The sequence below is a fragment of the Pantherophis guttatus genome, chromosome 1, assembly GCF_059756535.1.
Source record: "Pantherophis guttatus breed Tessera chromosome 1, ASM5975653v1, whole genome shotgun sequence".
Lineage (NCBI taxonomy): Eukaryota > Metazoa > Chordata > Lepidosauria > Squamata > Colubridae > Pantherophis > Pantherophis guttatus.
Window position 1 is genome coordinate 254,696,248 of NC_142063.1, and position 16,805 is coordinate 254,713,052.

The 16,805-nt window shown below is 38.7% G+C and overlaps 1 protein-coding gene across 2 annotated transcripts in view; it reads right to left on the reverse strand.

The window, feature by feature from the left end:
• Positions 1-283: 283 nt before the first annotated feature.
• The window catches only part of MTCL3 (MTCL family member 3), a 28,921-nt gene continuing 12,399 nt past the window's right edge, over positions 284-16,805 (reverse strand). For both annotated transcript variants that reach the window (XM_087882782.1, XM_087882783.1), the window contains exons 7-11: positions 14,621-14,975; positions 7,938-8,215; positions 2,719-2,812; positions 1,225-1,398; positions 284-390 (exon numbers count right to left, since the gene is read on the reverse strand). In XM_087882782.1, coding sequence (XP_087738908.1) covers positions 14,865-14,975 — 111 coding nt within the window. In that variant the 3' untranslated portion in view covers positions 284-390; positions 1,225-1,398; positions 2,719-2,812; positions 7,938-8,215; positions 14,621-14,864. The remainder of the gene's footprint in view (positions 391-1,224; positions 1,399-2,718; positions 2,813-7,937; positions 8,216-14,620; positions 14,976-16,805) is intronic.

Consider the following 16,805-nt stretch of genomic DNA (forward strand, 5'->3'; position numbering starts at 1 on the left):
AGATTTCCCTCTGCAGCCCTCAACACCTTTTCAAAACTATTTTCAGAGAACTCATTGGACAGAAAAGAGGGCAAACAATCTGAATCAGTAACTTCCTGCTAATGAAAGGAACATTTCTCTCTGACAGATCGAATCCTTTGTTTTAAATCCATTTATTTTTTTCCTTGAATTCCTTTTCTTAGCAATCAGGCCAAATGAAACGTGTTTTTTTTTAATTGCAACTAATAAATAAACTTTACTGCTTCTCAAAATCAGGTGGGTTTAGATGGCAACATACCATTACCTGTTTGAAGCTCCAGGTAGTGCAGGGTTTTTTTCTTCCCAGCTTTGCTATAAATATTTGCTCCAACCAACTTGGGGTCCAGGAACTTTTGGGGGGTTTATGCCTGTCTGGATAAAGTAAAGAGAGTTTTATTAAAAGTAGTGTTGCTGCAAATAACAGAGCTGCCCCAACATTCCCAGGATACTGCATAAAGGAAGACAAAAGCCGTTGATTATTTAAGCAAATTATCTTGGCTTGAAGGAGTAAGAAGGCAAGCAAAATGAATTTTCTTCACTTCTAGGGCCAAAGTTCTAGCTCAGTGCCAGAGACTAAAATGATGATTTCTCCAAAACAACTGGCTTAACTTTTCCACTCTTCTGAAAGCTTGTTTGCATTCCAAGTGCCATCTGAAGATGATCATGTGCAACCATTTCAATATTTTTAATGAGGATCATTTGGTCTCGCTTTTTTATTTTTAACTTTTAATGTACAGTATTTGGAGGCTGCTACATTTGAGTAGATTTGTTCAGAATGCAGGAAAATTAAAAGGGTCCTCTGGCTTGAATATCTTTCCAGCAGTCTTTATGAAAGGAATCAGTAGAGAAGCTGGAGAAGAGAAAGTACCGTTCAGTCTAGTAATTCAAGGAGAAGCAAAAATATAGAAGTACTACACCCCAAACATGAAAAGAAGACATTTCCACACCAAATGGATATTGATTTCTCTCTTATAATGGACTTATTAACATGAGTGTTAAAAAGCAAAAGAACTCAATTCTAAAATTGCTTGGTTATTAAAACCAAATTCTGCAATGTACAGTTGGTTTCTCACTAAGCTATTTTTCAGAAAGCCACATTGAAGGTAATCAAAATTTAATCAGATTCTGGAGCAGCGTTGCATTACATGTTGCACAAAATGAAAATGACCAGAAGAGAACCGAGGCTTCCACAATTTGATCACTTACCTTATGGTAGCTCTTTACCCAGAGGGTCCTAGCAAATTTGCATGTATCTGCAAAGTTGACATGTGGTTTTAGGCAACAAGGTTGTGGGGTCAGAATCCAGAAAATCTGAATTTGCAGTCCTTTTTCTTCCTGGATTCAGTCTGTGGCAAGTCACTTCCTAGCCTCAAATTTCCCCTTGATAAAATAAAGACAAGAATTGTCTTAATTTACTACTGCAGTATTTAATATCAATAAAGCATATAAGCAAATTTGCAAACTATTCCATTTAAACACTAGAAAACCTAAGCAAAGTGTTTCTAGTACTGCCTATATGAAAAAGCAGCCTTTTTCAAAAACAGAATGTCCAGATAAATATGACTACACCTCCCATTATCCTTAACCACTATCATCAATGTGTGGTGAAGAGGGACAGAGGGCATTAAATTGTAGAAGTAATCAAAACACACACTGACTTTCTCTAGACTGTCTGCTTTGTTGTCTATTCATATTACTGCTATCCTAGTATCATTTTTAACCGTTTCCTTGAGGACTGAGCCTCAAGCTTGATATTTATACACAGTGATATAATCTACAGTTCTATTTTAACCTAGATGCCGAAGCTCGTTTTATAGTGAATAAAATCCTTGCAGGTGCTTTGCTTATTGTCTTGTCTCTTGTTAATCTTTTCTCCTTTAGATACTAGAATCAAATGTCAGTTCCCTCATACAAATAGGACCAGTGCAAGAAAAACTGAATTAGTAAATCCTTGGAAGCATAAATACATCGGGTGCATGGATACATGACTTCTTCGTGTAAAAATCAAGAGTATGCTTTTAATCCAAAATCATCTGTCCATTTGCTGTACCGACAACTTCAGTGTGTCCTAGACAAGATCAGGATCTCAATACCAATGTAAAGTTTCCAAGAACGAGATCTATGTCATCTGCATTGTTCACAGTGCCTCTCTTTCTCCCCTCTATCTTTACTAAGACATACAAGCTTTCCTTAGAAACACAATGTGAAATACCCCTTTGCTCTCGGCACATGCACAAATATACACCAATCCAATTTGAAATACATACTCTCTGGAATATGGAAAGCAGCTACTAAAAATACAAAGCAATGACATCAACTAAGAAGGTTGTATTTTAGTGGAGATGAACAAAATGGGATGCCAAAGACAGATAAACTGGGTCACTACAGCAGCAAGCTTCTCTGCTATTGTGCACAACAGTTGTACACTTCCAAGAAACTTTCATGTTGAAAAACCTGAAAGACTGTTTGAAACTAGGCTATTTAGCTTAATCTTTTCCTTAAGTCTTTTTTTTTTTTTTTTTTTTTACAGTTACTGCCTTTATTCAAATCCAGAAGAACTAACCAGATGCAGAAATAACCTTTTGGGCATCGCATTTACATTCCTGCTTCTTTTGAAAATATTCCAACCCATTTCAATGAAGGAACTTCAGCATTTTTTTTCAGGGGGACAGGGGAATAAAAAGCAAGTGGTAAACTTACCCTTTGCAGTGGAAGAATCCCTTCCATCCAAGTGAAACCAGGAGTGAAAAGAAGGAGGTGAGAAAAAGCCTTTCCAGTTCTGCAAAGAATGACCCTTCAAAGAGAGATGAAGCATCAGCGTCTCTATCAAGACAAAGTCCTTACAGCAACGTTAGTTCAACTTTGCAATTTTCTGCAAACTGACAAACAGTTCCGTTTAGCATCATCCCAGCAGCTGGTTTCCACGTGACGTCAGCCTTCAGAGGTTGGTTTTAAAAGCTCTTCCAATCCCAAGTCCTGTAACCTTAGATCTTCTCATATTTTACATAAACAAATTCATGGCCAGGACATTTTTAGGTTTTATAGTGGAGCAGAGTTCTTAACCTTGTCAAAGCAGCAAGGGTAAGCATTCGACAATAGGCAGTTTTAGATTTCTTTTATAAGATATACCGGTACTTGCCTTTTTCTATATAATTTTAGTATGCTTTGTTGAGTCAAGCTGTACAAATAGCACTGCTGCTGCAGCTGTTTTAAAGAACAACAAGTATTATCAAACTCTGGCTGACAGAAAGATTAATTTTAAATAAAAACCAAATCTGGTATTTTTTCCCCCTACCGCCTGGACAGAATGAATTCTGCCTATGCCTATCTTTTAAGGCACATCAACAGCTGTAGCTGCCCTGGAATGCAGTGACCCCACCTCAGGATGGGTGGGGCATCAGGCTGAACTCTGAGCAATCTTCCAAGGCTTTTCTGGCTGCCTTTGGCCAGCTGCATCAGCACAATTTAAGAAGACAGCATCAATGCATGAGGAGCCAATAAAAGACCTCTTCTTTTAAGGACAAATTGTAGGTTTTATATTGGAACCATTTTGTAAGTCAATTACAAGCCATCGAGTCAGGCCCAAGTTCTGGTGATGACAATGACCAAGGCCTTCCGTTTTGACCAGTATCTGGTGATAATCAGAACAGTTCCAAGATTATTCTATTGATATCTCTAATTCTGTAAATCAACCCACCTTACCTGTTATCTTCCTCCTCTTCTGCTTCCCTCAGCCCTGCCAAACTTAGTCATTTTTTAGTCCATCATCTACTCAAATACATGCCCCAAAAACATATATTTCCATTTCTGATCATTGCCTTTATTTCATTGATTGGTTCTTCTTGCGACTCAGGATATTCTTATTAACCATCAACTATTCTTCACTTGTTCTTAATGTCCAGCTTTGCAGGTATATTTAACTGTTCTAATATTTCCACATGCTCTTCTTTGAATTTGCCACTGCTTTCCTCCCTAAAATTAAGTTTTTCCCTTTTCTAGCGCATTGCCAATTTTAGTATTTTATTCAGTTTTAATAACATCCAAAGTATTGACTACTTTCACTTCTTCACCATTACTTCTGAATCAGTGGTGGGTTGCCCCCGGTTCGGACCAGTTCTATAGAACCTGTAGTAAAACCGGCGGAGGCTCCGCCCACCGACTCCGACATCATCAGGAAGCTTCTGTGCATGCGCAAAAGCGGGGTGTGGGGCTCCATTGCGAACTGGTAGTAAAGGTAAGTAGAACCCACCCCTGTTCTGAATGCACTAAGCATGCTAATTATCAGTATCTTTGTCTTCTTTGTATTTAACATTAACTGACATTTTTACATTCCATTTCTAGTCTCCTAATGTGCTATATCTTTTTTATTTCAGCTAATGAACTAGTATCATCTGCATACTTCAGTTGATTAGTATTTCCATTCCAGCTGTCATATCTTCCAATTTTAATCTACTGGTATATGCTATTCTTGTTAAAAATAATTGAGACAATGTGCATACTTATCACGCACCTTTTAGAATCTTCAAACAGAGTTATTACAGGAAATTCTTGTTTATTGCAAAAGCTCCTCAAAAGAATAATCAGGTGTTCTGACATGCTCATTAGCTGTAATATGTTCCACATTCAGGAATGTTCTATATAATCAGGCCTTGCTGTAGTCACTAAAGGAAAGGTAAACTTCATTCTTCAATTCTCTTATAGACATCCTTATCCAATTTATGTTAGTTGTCTTTCTTTTTGAAAAACTGCTTGTTCATTTTATAATTCTCTCTCCGTGTGCAAATCTGTTTTTTTTTTTTTTTTTTTGTAAAACTTTAAAATAAACTTTTGATTATGTGAAAAATAGGAGGGTAATGTTCAGTAAATTGCACATTGTCTTGCAAAATATCATTTTCTTATTATTGGGACTTAGTTCTCCTGTCTGTTAGTTATCAGACATTTTGTCAATTATGTACCTCTTGGAACTAAAAATGTTCGTAAACTGGTTGGAGATAATTAAAAGAATTGTACATTTGGTCTGGGAAGTTTAATTGATTCTCTGCTTCAGAAGAAGGAAAATTACAGAATTGTTCTTTCCGTTACTCAAGTTCAAAGAATATGGAGACAAGAGGCAGCTTTGCTAAAAATAGCACTTTCCCCTTCTGATAAAACAATTCCAGTCAATCACAGCAAGTTTTTTCTAGGCACCATCAAGATTAAGATAAAATACACATAGGATGGCTGCAAAGGGTCAACCCTATTGTTTCCATAAATAACCCCACATTTGAAGAACTAGGGAAAGAGTGCAGAGATAAGTTTGAGACCACAAGAAAGCATGAGGCATAAACAGAAAAACAGGGTATAAATGCATTAACAAATTATAAAGAATGATACAGGAAAGTGAGGTATTTGATAAAGGTCCCTCTTCCTTTAAAATAGTAACACTCCGAACATGTAGCATGTCAAGAAAAAGGAAATGAAGTCTCTGGTAAAGAGAAAGGGACAAGTGGCATTCCAATTTGAGACATCCAGAGTGATCAGTATTTTCTGCATATTTGGTAGATGGATGACATACAAATGTAATAATTAAATAAATAGATGTTCAGGGCAGTGGTGGGATTCAACGGTTCTGTGGCCGTGGATTGGTGGGCGTGGCATGGCTTGGTGGGCGTGGCAGGGGAAGGATACTGTAAAATCTCCATTCCGTCCCCACTCCAGGGGAAGGTTACTGCAAAATCCTCATTTCCTCCCGATCAGCTGGGACTCAGGAGGCAGAGAATAGATGGGGGCTGGACCAGTCAGAGGTGGTATTTACCGGTTCTCCAAACTACTCAAAATTTCCACTTCCGGTTCTCCAGAACTGGTCAGAACCTGCTGAATACTACTTCTGGTTCAGGGGCACTGGAGGGAGGACAGAGGGGTCAAGTTGCAAAATGTACATTCAAAACTTTACAATGCAAACTTCACTCATTTCATGAAAATATGAAAGAGGTGGAATTTGCTTTGTCACATCACAACACACATTTTGACATCATGGCTTTGGATAATGAGATGGGTGACATTTAATAAATAAAATAAATTTAAAATTGGCTAGATGTAGTGGTCTCTGCATTACAAATTTGCTTTTTATGGAAACATTAAGGATTCTACTTGGATTTTCAATTTTTTTCTCAAATATATTATGTGCTATTCTGTGCATTACATGGCACATTTTTTTTCTTTCATAGGCTGACAACTTAGTTTTAATAGTGCTATCTCAGAATATCCAAAACCAAAGTCTACAACAACTGAGAAAAACTTGACATAGATTAATCAACAATATCACGTTTTAAATATCTATGAATTAATTTGACCTGGCTGCCAATTCACTTCTGACTACCTCAACAGGTTGGGCAAGCAAGTGACCATCTGGGAGTCTAAGAAATGAACTTTTACCACACAAGGGACAACATCCAAATCACATCTTTGGAATGCTGGGGAAGAATGGAAAAGAACAGGCTGAAGGATCATTTTAATGTTTCCAATTTGATGGTGAAAAATCCATGAGCCGCAATGCAGCTTTTAAAAATGTAGGTTCTTTGGTACACATTTTATTATGCTGGATCCTAATGAACAGGGGTGGTTATTCTTTTCTGCTTATTTTCAGACCTTGCATAAACAGTATTATGTCCTGATAAACTTGCCTAGGTAAACGATTTAATCCTACACTTTTTCTCCCTTTGTCATAGCATCAGCCGAAACTTAATCATCTCTGCTTCAAGCCAAGCAAAAGAACTGGAGTGTGATGTTCTGAAGGCATATTGCACATGTTGTAAACAACTCCTCAAGGTCGGCTAAAGTTCATTTTTCTTTTATGACATATTCAGGCACTGTTTCTGGATTTTTAGGGATGGAGCATATTTCTGCTTTAGCATGGCAGCTATTTTCTTCTGCTTTGACTTTAAGGGTAGGTGGCATGTGTCAACCTGATTTTGGCATTTGAAATAGAACTTTCACATTGCTGTTTAACTTATGAAATATTATTTCAGCAGCATATCTATCCTTCAGATTCCCTTTTTTTTTACTGTTGAGATTGGAGATGACTTACAATCCACAGATAAAGCAAGAATAAGCCTAGCTTCCTCTTATTCTGTAATTATTTTGAGATAATACAATGGTCTCAGCTTACAAGAAATGATAAGAGAACCACAGACTCTGCAAATGCTGCCAAACTGTGGCTCCCAGCATTTCTTGCCATTAACTCTACATCCTTCAATTGAAAAGCCTAAGGCTGAGTCAGGTAATGGCTCCCAGCTGTCTTTACCCATCTGTGTTGTTTCAGTAGATAAAAAAAGACTTTTCAGCGGCTCCTTAAGAGCCACACTTTATTACTGCTTTAGAGGAGGTATCTTAAGAAGCATGAAAACCGATAGTTTTTGGAGGATGCTACTCCAAATTTGTAGTGACAGGTTTAAGAGCAACATAGCATGTGTGAGTAATGTAGCAGAGTTAGACAGAGCCCCAGACCATAATTGTACTACACAAATACCACAATGCTGTATCTTCATACAGTAAACCAACAGCTACTTTTGTTTTTGTACAGAAATTTGGTCAATAATATGTCTGTTAGCTACTTCATTTCTTGACAGCTTTTACTAAATGGATTTTAGTCCTGTAATGCATTTCTCCTTAATTGTTCCTATACCAACGATATCCCGAAAGGTCTGTACACTTCCAACTAATGCTGAGTATATTTTCAAATATGAGATATAGCTGGACAAAATTGAGAAGCAATCATATACGACTCTAGAGTATCATGTTTATCTTTAAAAAGAAACATGGATTTGACCACAGAATCAACTTACCAAAAGAAATGAAGTTTCCCCCATTCTCCTGGCTGATGTTAGTGCGTCCCCCCTCCCCCGGAAGTTTTTCTTTCATGTCAGAACTTTCAAGTGTACCTCTCAGGATTGAGACCAGTGCAGCTGTTTGTCTCCATAGAATAGTGGTAATCCATTACTATCTAAATCTAATTGCAGAAAATTCTGGAATTCAGCATCATCATGATCCAGTGTTTTTTTCTCTTGAAGACAAGCCAGATCATTTCGTAATTTTAATCTGTAGCAAGGCATAGTGAAGAAAGTATTCCTTTGACCACACAAAGAGATAAACTGTTCCTCAGCAGCTGTTCCATTCAATCTCTAGACGGACATTCCAAATCCAAATGAAGTTCTAGATCCTGGAATAAAACATCAGATTGTATTAACAGATTTCATCAAGATTGTCAATTCTGTCAACTTGGAAGACCATGGTTATTGAAGAGGGTGAGAAACTGCCATCCTTCTGAGGTAAACCAGGTCAGGAAAAAGACACCACAAGAAACCCTAGAATTATATTGTATTACTCTACAATAACAGAATCTTGAAAGTCTGACAGTTTTTCCTCTTCTGTCCCACTTATAACAAAGAGAATTGAGAAAGTCATGAGGATGATCTAAGAGAAACCAACCAGAAGCTATTGAGATTCTGTTCCTGTAGCTTATCTCAAAAAAGTATAATTCTAGTCTTAATATGGAATCAGTTTCCAGATATAGGTTAAAACAAGGCAATTTTCTCACCTGTACTGACATCATGTTTAACATATTTTCTCCAAAGTCATCTCTGTTTCTCTAGAACAGGGGTGTCAAACTCAAGGCCCGCGGGCCGGATCCAGCCCACAGGGTGCTTAGATCTGGCCCACGGGACCAGTCTGGAAATAGCAAAGGACAGGCCCACGGTGCCTCTGCTAGTAAAAATGGGGGTGCAGGTGGGGCACTCGCGCCCCCCCAAAACCACTTTTGGCCTCCAGGCCTCCAGAGTCATTTAGGAGGCCTTCCAGGCCCAAAACGGGGCCTCCGCTAGTAAAAATGGGGGTGCGGATGGGGCACTCGTGCTCCGCCAAAACCACTTTTGGCCTCCAGTCATCCAGGAGGCCTTCCAGGTTCAAAACGGGGCCTCAGGAATGCTCTAGGAGGCGTTGCAGGTCCAAAACAGAGCCTCCAGAATCATCCAGGCCCAAAACGGGGCTTCTGGAGTGGCCCAGGAGGCCTTTCAGACCCAAAATGGGGCCTCCGGAGTACTGCAGGAGGCTGTCCTTGACTCAGAAGGTTATCAAAGGGAAGAAAAGTAAAATATTTTATCTTTCAGGCTTGCAGGATTCTGCTACTAGCCTATGTCAATAATTTGCAGTTCTAGTCAGTTTCTGGAGTCAGTTTCTTGATCTGGTCTCTCTCTCATAAGGCGATGAAGTAGATAAAATATTAAAAAAAATTAATTATAAATCACAGAAATGTATGCCTCCCTATTTTTATAAGTTTACTTTACAACCTCAATGAAATTGAGTTTGACACCCCTGCTCTAGAAGAACTATCAAAATTATCTAGGCTCTCAGTTTTATCATGCAGACTATACTGCACTCATTGCAACTTGGGAGGCAGGGTGACATTGGTGTTTAGTTTCTCAACTGTGTTGTCCTAGAAGCAGTGGGAGGCTCATTTCATGATAATCTCTCAAAAAATATCTCCAAGGCAGTGAGATACATAACACTGACTCAGCAATTCGCTGTGACATCTGAAGAAGCTTTAATATATTCTCTGGCAGCACTAAACTGACTTTGGCTGACCCCAAAAAGTTAAACAAGTTTGTAATTTGATGGGATGCCATCAAAAAAAATCCCAGGGATTTGAGCTAAATTGGGAAGTAAAAAAAATATCCTAAAAGAATGGAATAGCAGAGCATTTCTGTACTATTGTCAATGACTATTAGCATGCATATATCAGCCTTGCAAGGTAGACCAGATAGGAAGCACGGTCAAGTAAGTTAATTCTACTTTACTGAAGGCTACATTAACACAATCTTGCAAGTCTGAAAGTATCTTTCTCCCAGGGGTGAAATGCTCCCGGTTCGGACCGGCTCAGGCGAGTAGGTAGCGATGATGGCCGGTGGTTCGGAGAACCGGTAGCAATGGCAGCTGGAGGCTCTGCCCACCCGCCCCATTCCCTGGAGTCAGGGAATGCGCCATTTCCCGACTCCGGCCTTGCCGCAGAGCCGCTGCCTGCTCGCCCTTCGCCACGCGGTGTATCCTACTGCTCACCTTTCTCCCGCGGCTGGCTGTCAGGGAAGGCAAGCGCCTGAAAACTGGAGTCACTCACTCTCCTTCTTGAATGAGCCGCTCTGGTCCAAGTGCCGGCTGCACAAGCACACACTGTTTATTTAATTCAGCAGCAGGTTGGGTGTGTGCTTGCGCAGCTGGCTCGTGGACCAGAGCAGCTCATTCAAGAAGGAGAGTGAGTGACTCCAGTATCTTTCGGGCGCTTGCCTTCCCTGACAGCCAGCCGTGGGAGAAAAGTGAGCAGTAGGAATCAGGGAATGGTGCAGTAGGAGTCGGGGAATGGGGCGGGTGGGCGGAGCCACGGGAGAAAGGTAAGGACATGCCGGCAGAATAGAAATTTTAAAAAATTTCCCTTCTGGTTCTGTGGGCATGGCTTGATGAGAAGGGGTCTTGTGACTGAGTGGGTGTGGCTGTGAGTGACATCGAGCCCACTCACTCACATTCCTGCTGTGGGCTAAACCACCTTTAATCTGACCTTTCTCTTGACTATCTCTCTTCACCCTGTCTCCCACATATCATTATCGCACCTTAAACTAAGATTTCTTGAATTGCAGCAAAAGCCCAATGAATATGAGATGCCTAGCCTTCAAATTCAGGTGCTTTTATGGAAAATAATATTCTGGTATGACTACTAAACTTTAAAAGAAAAGAAAAAAGCCTGGCACATATACTGTTCTGAATCCTATGGGTTCTCTTGGTAGTATACCCTGTTTCCCCCAAAATAAGACATCCCCTGATAATAAGCCCAATCGGGCTTTTGAGCGCATGGCAATAAGGCCAAGTGCTTATTTCAGGGTTGAAAAAAATATAAGACAGGGTCTTATTTTTGGGGAAACACGGTAGATTAAGTCAAATTGGAGGATATTAGCTACTTCAATAGGGAGATGGATTCTGCTAGTGATTATAAAGATTGAAAAGGAAGCAGCAGCAAACTGAAGTGAAACTGAGCCAGTGGGCGATCATCATGCCTTGCAGATGAGGTGGCCCTGTCAGATTTGGCTGTTAATGTGAGAGGAAGTGTCTAACACATTTCTGTAATTTGATCAATCATTCTTGCAACCAAAATAGTTTCCACCTCATTCTTGATCAGAAGTCTCAAATTCAGTATTCATTAGGATGAAACTAAGCAACCCTTGGTCACACTCCCTGTAAATCCTAGAAACAACATAGGATGGGTTGCACAATAGAAGTTTTGCCTATGGGGAGAGATCTAAAGAAGTCCAAATATACATAGTGCTTCCTTTGCACAATGATGTTCCACTAGGGATGCCATAACTGGTGAAAATTCTGGCATTGAATTGAAACTGATTGTTGCAGACAAACCTGAGCTACCTTCTATGAAATGGACATATGGTAGCATGGAGTTTCTCCCATGTGGATGGCAGCAAGGAAATCATCTGGGAGAATCTATATTCTAGCTGATCTCAAAGTTTATATCAGGAATATTCTGGGTCTGATGAGACCCTCCATAATGACTATGTTTGTTTTTTTAAACTAACTTCAGAATGCTTAATCTGGCAGAGAGAAAGAGAGAAAAGAGAACAGCAAGCGCAATGAATTAATGCATGTTCTTTTGGGAGAACGGAATAGGGGGATTGAGGTCCTACTTTCTACTTTCAACTGAAGGAATTAATACTTGGCTGGTTCCACTTGAATATTACTGAATGTGCCTTTCATAACAGAGGTTCCATCAATCAGCATGTTAAAATGTGCAGTTATTGTAAGTCAAACAAGTGTTAACATTAGAGATATTCTACTTGAACAGTTTGTGAATGAATCTCAACAGCAACACATCTGCCTGCTCGTTTCACATAATGAAAAGCAACAACTTCAGTTCGTCATATTTCATCAGCCAATTTTGTAATATAAAATTTCCACTGAGTTCCTCCATAACTTTGTCCACCAAATTTGGTGTAACCATAATGTACGTTGTTTCACTTTGGTTATATAAACTAGTGTATTTGACATTTTAGGGATCTTTATCACAATTTCTTATGAATATGACCTTTCATGGCTAAGGAAGGACTAGAAACTGTATTTCATTTGTATTAATCCAACACCCTAACAACCATACACAGTGTCAAATGATGGCATTCACCTTCCCTGTATCTGACATCTAAATCCAAAATTACATTAAGGCAATAAGGTAGATTTTGCATTCATTTGTTTCTACTTCAAAGATATATACAAGATACTAACTGACATACTTTTCTTGGGAAAGAGATTAAGTAACAGAAACTAGCAGTCCAAAATTTCAAATGGAGAAACTCAGTTTTCCTTTTTGACTGGAGTATTCATTAAAATGTAAGAATCTGTCAACTGCAATTGCCAGAAACTGACTTAAGCTAGGCTTCAGGATCTCTCAAGACATCTCTCAATAAGTAGTAAGCTGTCAGAACTCAGCACTACATCATGCATAATAATGTTGTGGTAATTAAGACTACTGTACTTCACAAGTGAAGAAACTTCATGATAACCTCTATGGGGACAAATCATCAACATCCCCAGATGATCAATTCAGAATGAATGCATTCTTCTTAACACTGGGTATAACTTCTCTTCAGGTAAAACATGGACTTGAGGGTCTAAATAATGTTGTTTCTACATTTTCTGCATTGCAGCTTTCAACTCTGATTCAGCAACTGATAAGGAGTTGCAGGCAGCTGAACAACTTCTGGCCATGAAACACAATGAGTTTCTGGTAATTGCTCTCAAATAGATCATGACTGAAATCCAATAATGCTAAAACAGGGGTGTCAAACTCATGTCATCATGGCGGCGTCACGTGACGAATCAAGACTTCCCCCCCCTTCGCTAAATCGGGTGTGGGCGTGGCCAGCGCATGATGCATCTGGCCCACAGGCCAAGAGTTTGACAGCCCTGTGCTAAAATAACAGTAAAGGAAATTTTAGAACGCCTTATGATTGAAAACTAAATGGGGATTTGGATTTCTGAATCTTAATTTACATCACTATGCATATTTTTCAACTACTACCAAATTCCAAAAGCTTTCATGTAGTACAAAATTGTCCTTCCTAAGAATATTTGAAATATTCACATACAGCATAATTTGGGGTTTAAACTATCATAAATCAGATATACCAGTATCTGTATTGCCATTATGTTAACTTTAAAATTGTAATGTTATTTCTGGAAAACTGTATTAGTATCCTTTTTTAATGTAGAAGTGATGTGAAGAAATAATCTCATTCTTAAAATTGAATTAATTTAATAATTTAAAAAAACTTGTTACATAGGAGATTTGGCTAGATAATGGGATTTTTATTTTAGATCAACCAGTAGATAATAATGATGAGTTATAATTTTCTGTATTAAAAGATAAATACCATTTGTCTGTTGCCACCCAATGGCAGCTTTTACAATTACAACATTTATTGATGTCTCCATTTGCAGTAGCATTTTCAGCTTCAGAAACATTTGAATTATTAAAAGGGATCACTAAATCCAAGAGACAAGAAACTCTACAATTAATCTTTGTAAACAATTGTTATCAATAAATCAATTTGATATGCCTATTTTAAAGACTAAATGGATATGATCATTTTAAAAACTGAATGGAACAAGGAAGTGGAGAACCACATTTTATCTACAAATTAGGGAATGGTTTATTTTATTTTATTGATTTTCTATTAAATACATTTCTTAATGCTTAATAAACATCGTGTTGTCTGGGTATTTAATTTGCTTAACAATACAAATTATGGTTTTTAATCTCAAATGTCTCTGTAGATTTTTTTTTTGTGTGTGTGTGTGCCTTTAAGTCAGGTAGTTAGAATAGGATCCAGTTAGGATTTAGAGATAAATCCATGTATTTTTTTCTGCCAATGTTTATCAAAATGGTTTGCCCTTAGGTTCTTTCTAGGTCTAAGAGAATGTAACTGGCCCAAGGTCACCCAACTGGCTTTGTGCCTAAGAGTCACAGTCTCCTTGTGTCTAGAAAACTATATCAAACTGGCTTTCCAACAGATCTTCAATTATAACTTATTCAACAAAAAGTAAGATTTCAGGTTCACTGTACACCATTGAACTTATACAGAAAAGTAATGAATAAATGTTTTTGGAGATGCCATATTTCTTAAGTGGTTGTCCCTTAGGAAGAAGTAATTACTTGACTTTGAGGTAAACTTTAATGTCATAACTAAAATAAAATTAAGAGCTCCCTTGCTTAGCACATAGTCCGATGTAAAGGCAAAGAAACTACACTGGTTTTATGACCATACATAGGTCATTTTATTAGTTATGAATATAAAAGGAGTCTCTGAAGTAGAATGAGTTGATGCTCAAGACAACTGGGTCCTTCTTGGCTGCTGAGCATGCTTGGGTTCTACTTCTGTGTGAATATCCTCCTCCCCAAAATTAACAATCATATATGGGTAAGAATAGCTGATCTCAGGTATTACAGCATCACACACACACACACACACACACACACCCCTAAACGCACATTCTGCGGGGAAAAATTTCACTTGCTTACCTGACTATTTGGATGACGCTAGTTCAGATTTGATTGTGGAGCTCTTTGGTTTGGGCTGCTTGCAACATCTGCATTTTGGCATGGAGGTTGGTTTGTCTTCTTCCTATCGAACAGTCTTCAGTGTTTTTACAGCAGTGATTACTACACAAACTATAGCTCTTGAACTTCGTAGCTTGGGAAGATGGACAACATAAAACAAACTGAAAATAACTCTATAACAAATGCTAAAACGATTAAAAAATGTCTACAGCACAAAGAACAATGTGAAAAGAAAGACAAGTTTAAATATTGTTGTGTAAGAAAGGGATGAAAACAAGACAAGGATGAGAATAAGTAATATGATAGGCTGGAACATCTGGGGAAAGTAAATACAAAGAGAAGATAATGATACATTAATAAAACAGCAAACTTGATTTTTCAAGAGGAAAAAAAAACTACACCAAACCTTTCTGCCTAGTCTTGTGAAAATTGTATATTTCATATTCAAATACCTGTGCAAAAGAATCTGAGGGAATCTTGTAATACCGTGTTTCCCTGAAAATAAGACCCTGTCTTATATTTTTTTCAACCCTGAAATAAGTGCTTGGCCTTATTGCCATGCACTCAAAAGCCCGATTGGGCTTATTATCAGGGAATGTTTTATTTTGGGGGAAACAGGGTAGTAATATTGGCAATGTAATAATTGTAACATTCTCCTGAAATATCTATGAATTTTCCCATCTGGGTGCGGATTGATGCTGGGGAGGTACTTTGGTCTTATAAACTGAGTTATAAACTGAAAGCAAACCCCACTCCCTACTAGCACTGATGATGTTACCTAGTTTGGGTAATTAAATATCTACAAGAAAACAACCAAATTCAGAGAGAATCAGAGATGACCCCTCAGGTCATCCCTGAGCTACAAATATTCTCCTTTATTGTTAGAATTAACAAATTAAAAAGTGGATTGACTCGAATACTGGTAAGCTTAGTTTTGCTTTTTTTCATCATTCCTACTTTTGCTTATTTGTCATAATTATGATTGACAGGGCAGCTGGCAGGCAGGCCCTGGCTAGAGTTGCTCCCTCTGCTAGTCATCCTCTTCCCTCTCTTAGCCAAAGAAAAAGGAAGCAAGCAAACCATTCCAAAGGCGGCTCTAAAACCAAGCTAGAAGTCCCACTCCCAGTGAGAGTGAGATGTCACTCTCATCTTCATCCTCATCCTCCCAGGCCTTTGCCCGGCAAAAGATAGGTTGCTATAAATTCTTTTGCAGTTATGCTGCTCTAAGGGCAGAAAGCCCTCCGTTAGGGAAATCACCTGGCTATCTTTTTTTCAGAGCCAAGTTAAGACATTCTCCCAGGCAGCTGGTATTTTAGAATTAAATAGTTAAGTTTCATTTGTAAACTGTAAAGTATCAAATTATGCTGGGATAATACCTCTTACATGGTTTTTTTTTTGCCTGTGCTATTTATTGTGTATTTCAATTTTAAATTAAGACTTTTACCTGTCTTTTTTCTAACTACCCGTATTTTTTGGAGTATAAGACACACTTTTTCCTCCTAAAAGAGGCTGAAAATTTAGGTGCATCTTTCACTCCAAATGTAACCCCGCCCACCCGGCAGCCCCCACCCTTCGGCCTCCATGTGTCCTCTTCCTACCTGCAAATATTGCCACCAACAATGGCTTATGTTTTTGGGCTCCGCGCGTCGTGTTTTCAGCCTCCAAATGCTTTGTTTGAGAGCCCTTCAAGGCTGCAGGGATCGCCAAAGCACATCGCTGCCCATCGCCGCCCGAAAACGCAACACATTTGGATGCTGAAAACATGACGCGTGGTGCCCAAAATGGCTACCCAGAACAGCTGCTGCCTTCTTTTACCCCTTCCATGCTTCGCCTGCTTTAGTCACTGGATCTCTCTCCGATGATCAGCTGTGCTTTTGAAGCTGTTTTTCAGCCCCAACCAGCCCCAGCCTCAAAACCAGCAAGCAAATTAATGTGCTGAAGCTGACCAGGCTAAAGATGCTAGCCAGATGAGTACCTGGTAGGCAGATTTTTTTTTCTCCTATTTTCCTCCCCAAAAACTAACGTGCGTCTTATACTCCGGTGCGTCTTATACTCTGAAAAATACGGTATATAAGTTTTATAAATCCTTTAATAATATGGGTGAATTTTAAAAAAGCTAAACAAATGACTATTTACTATTCAACTT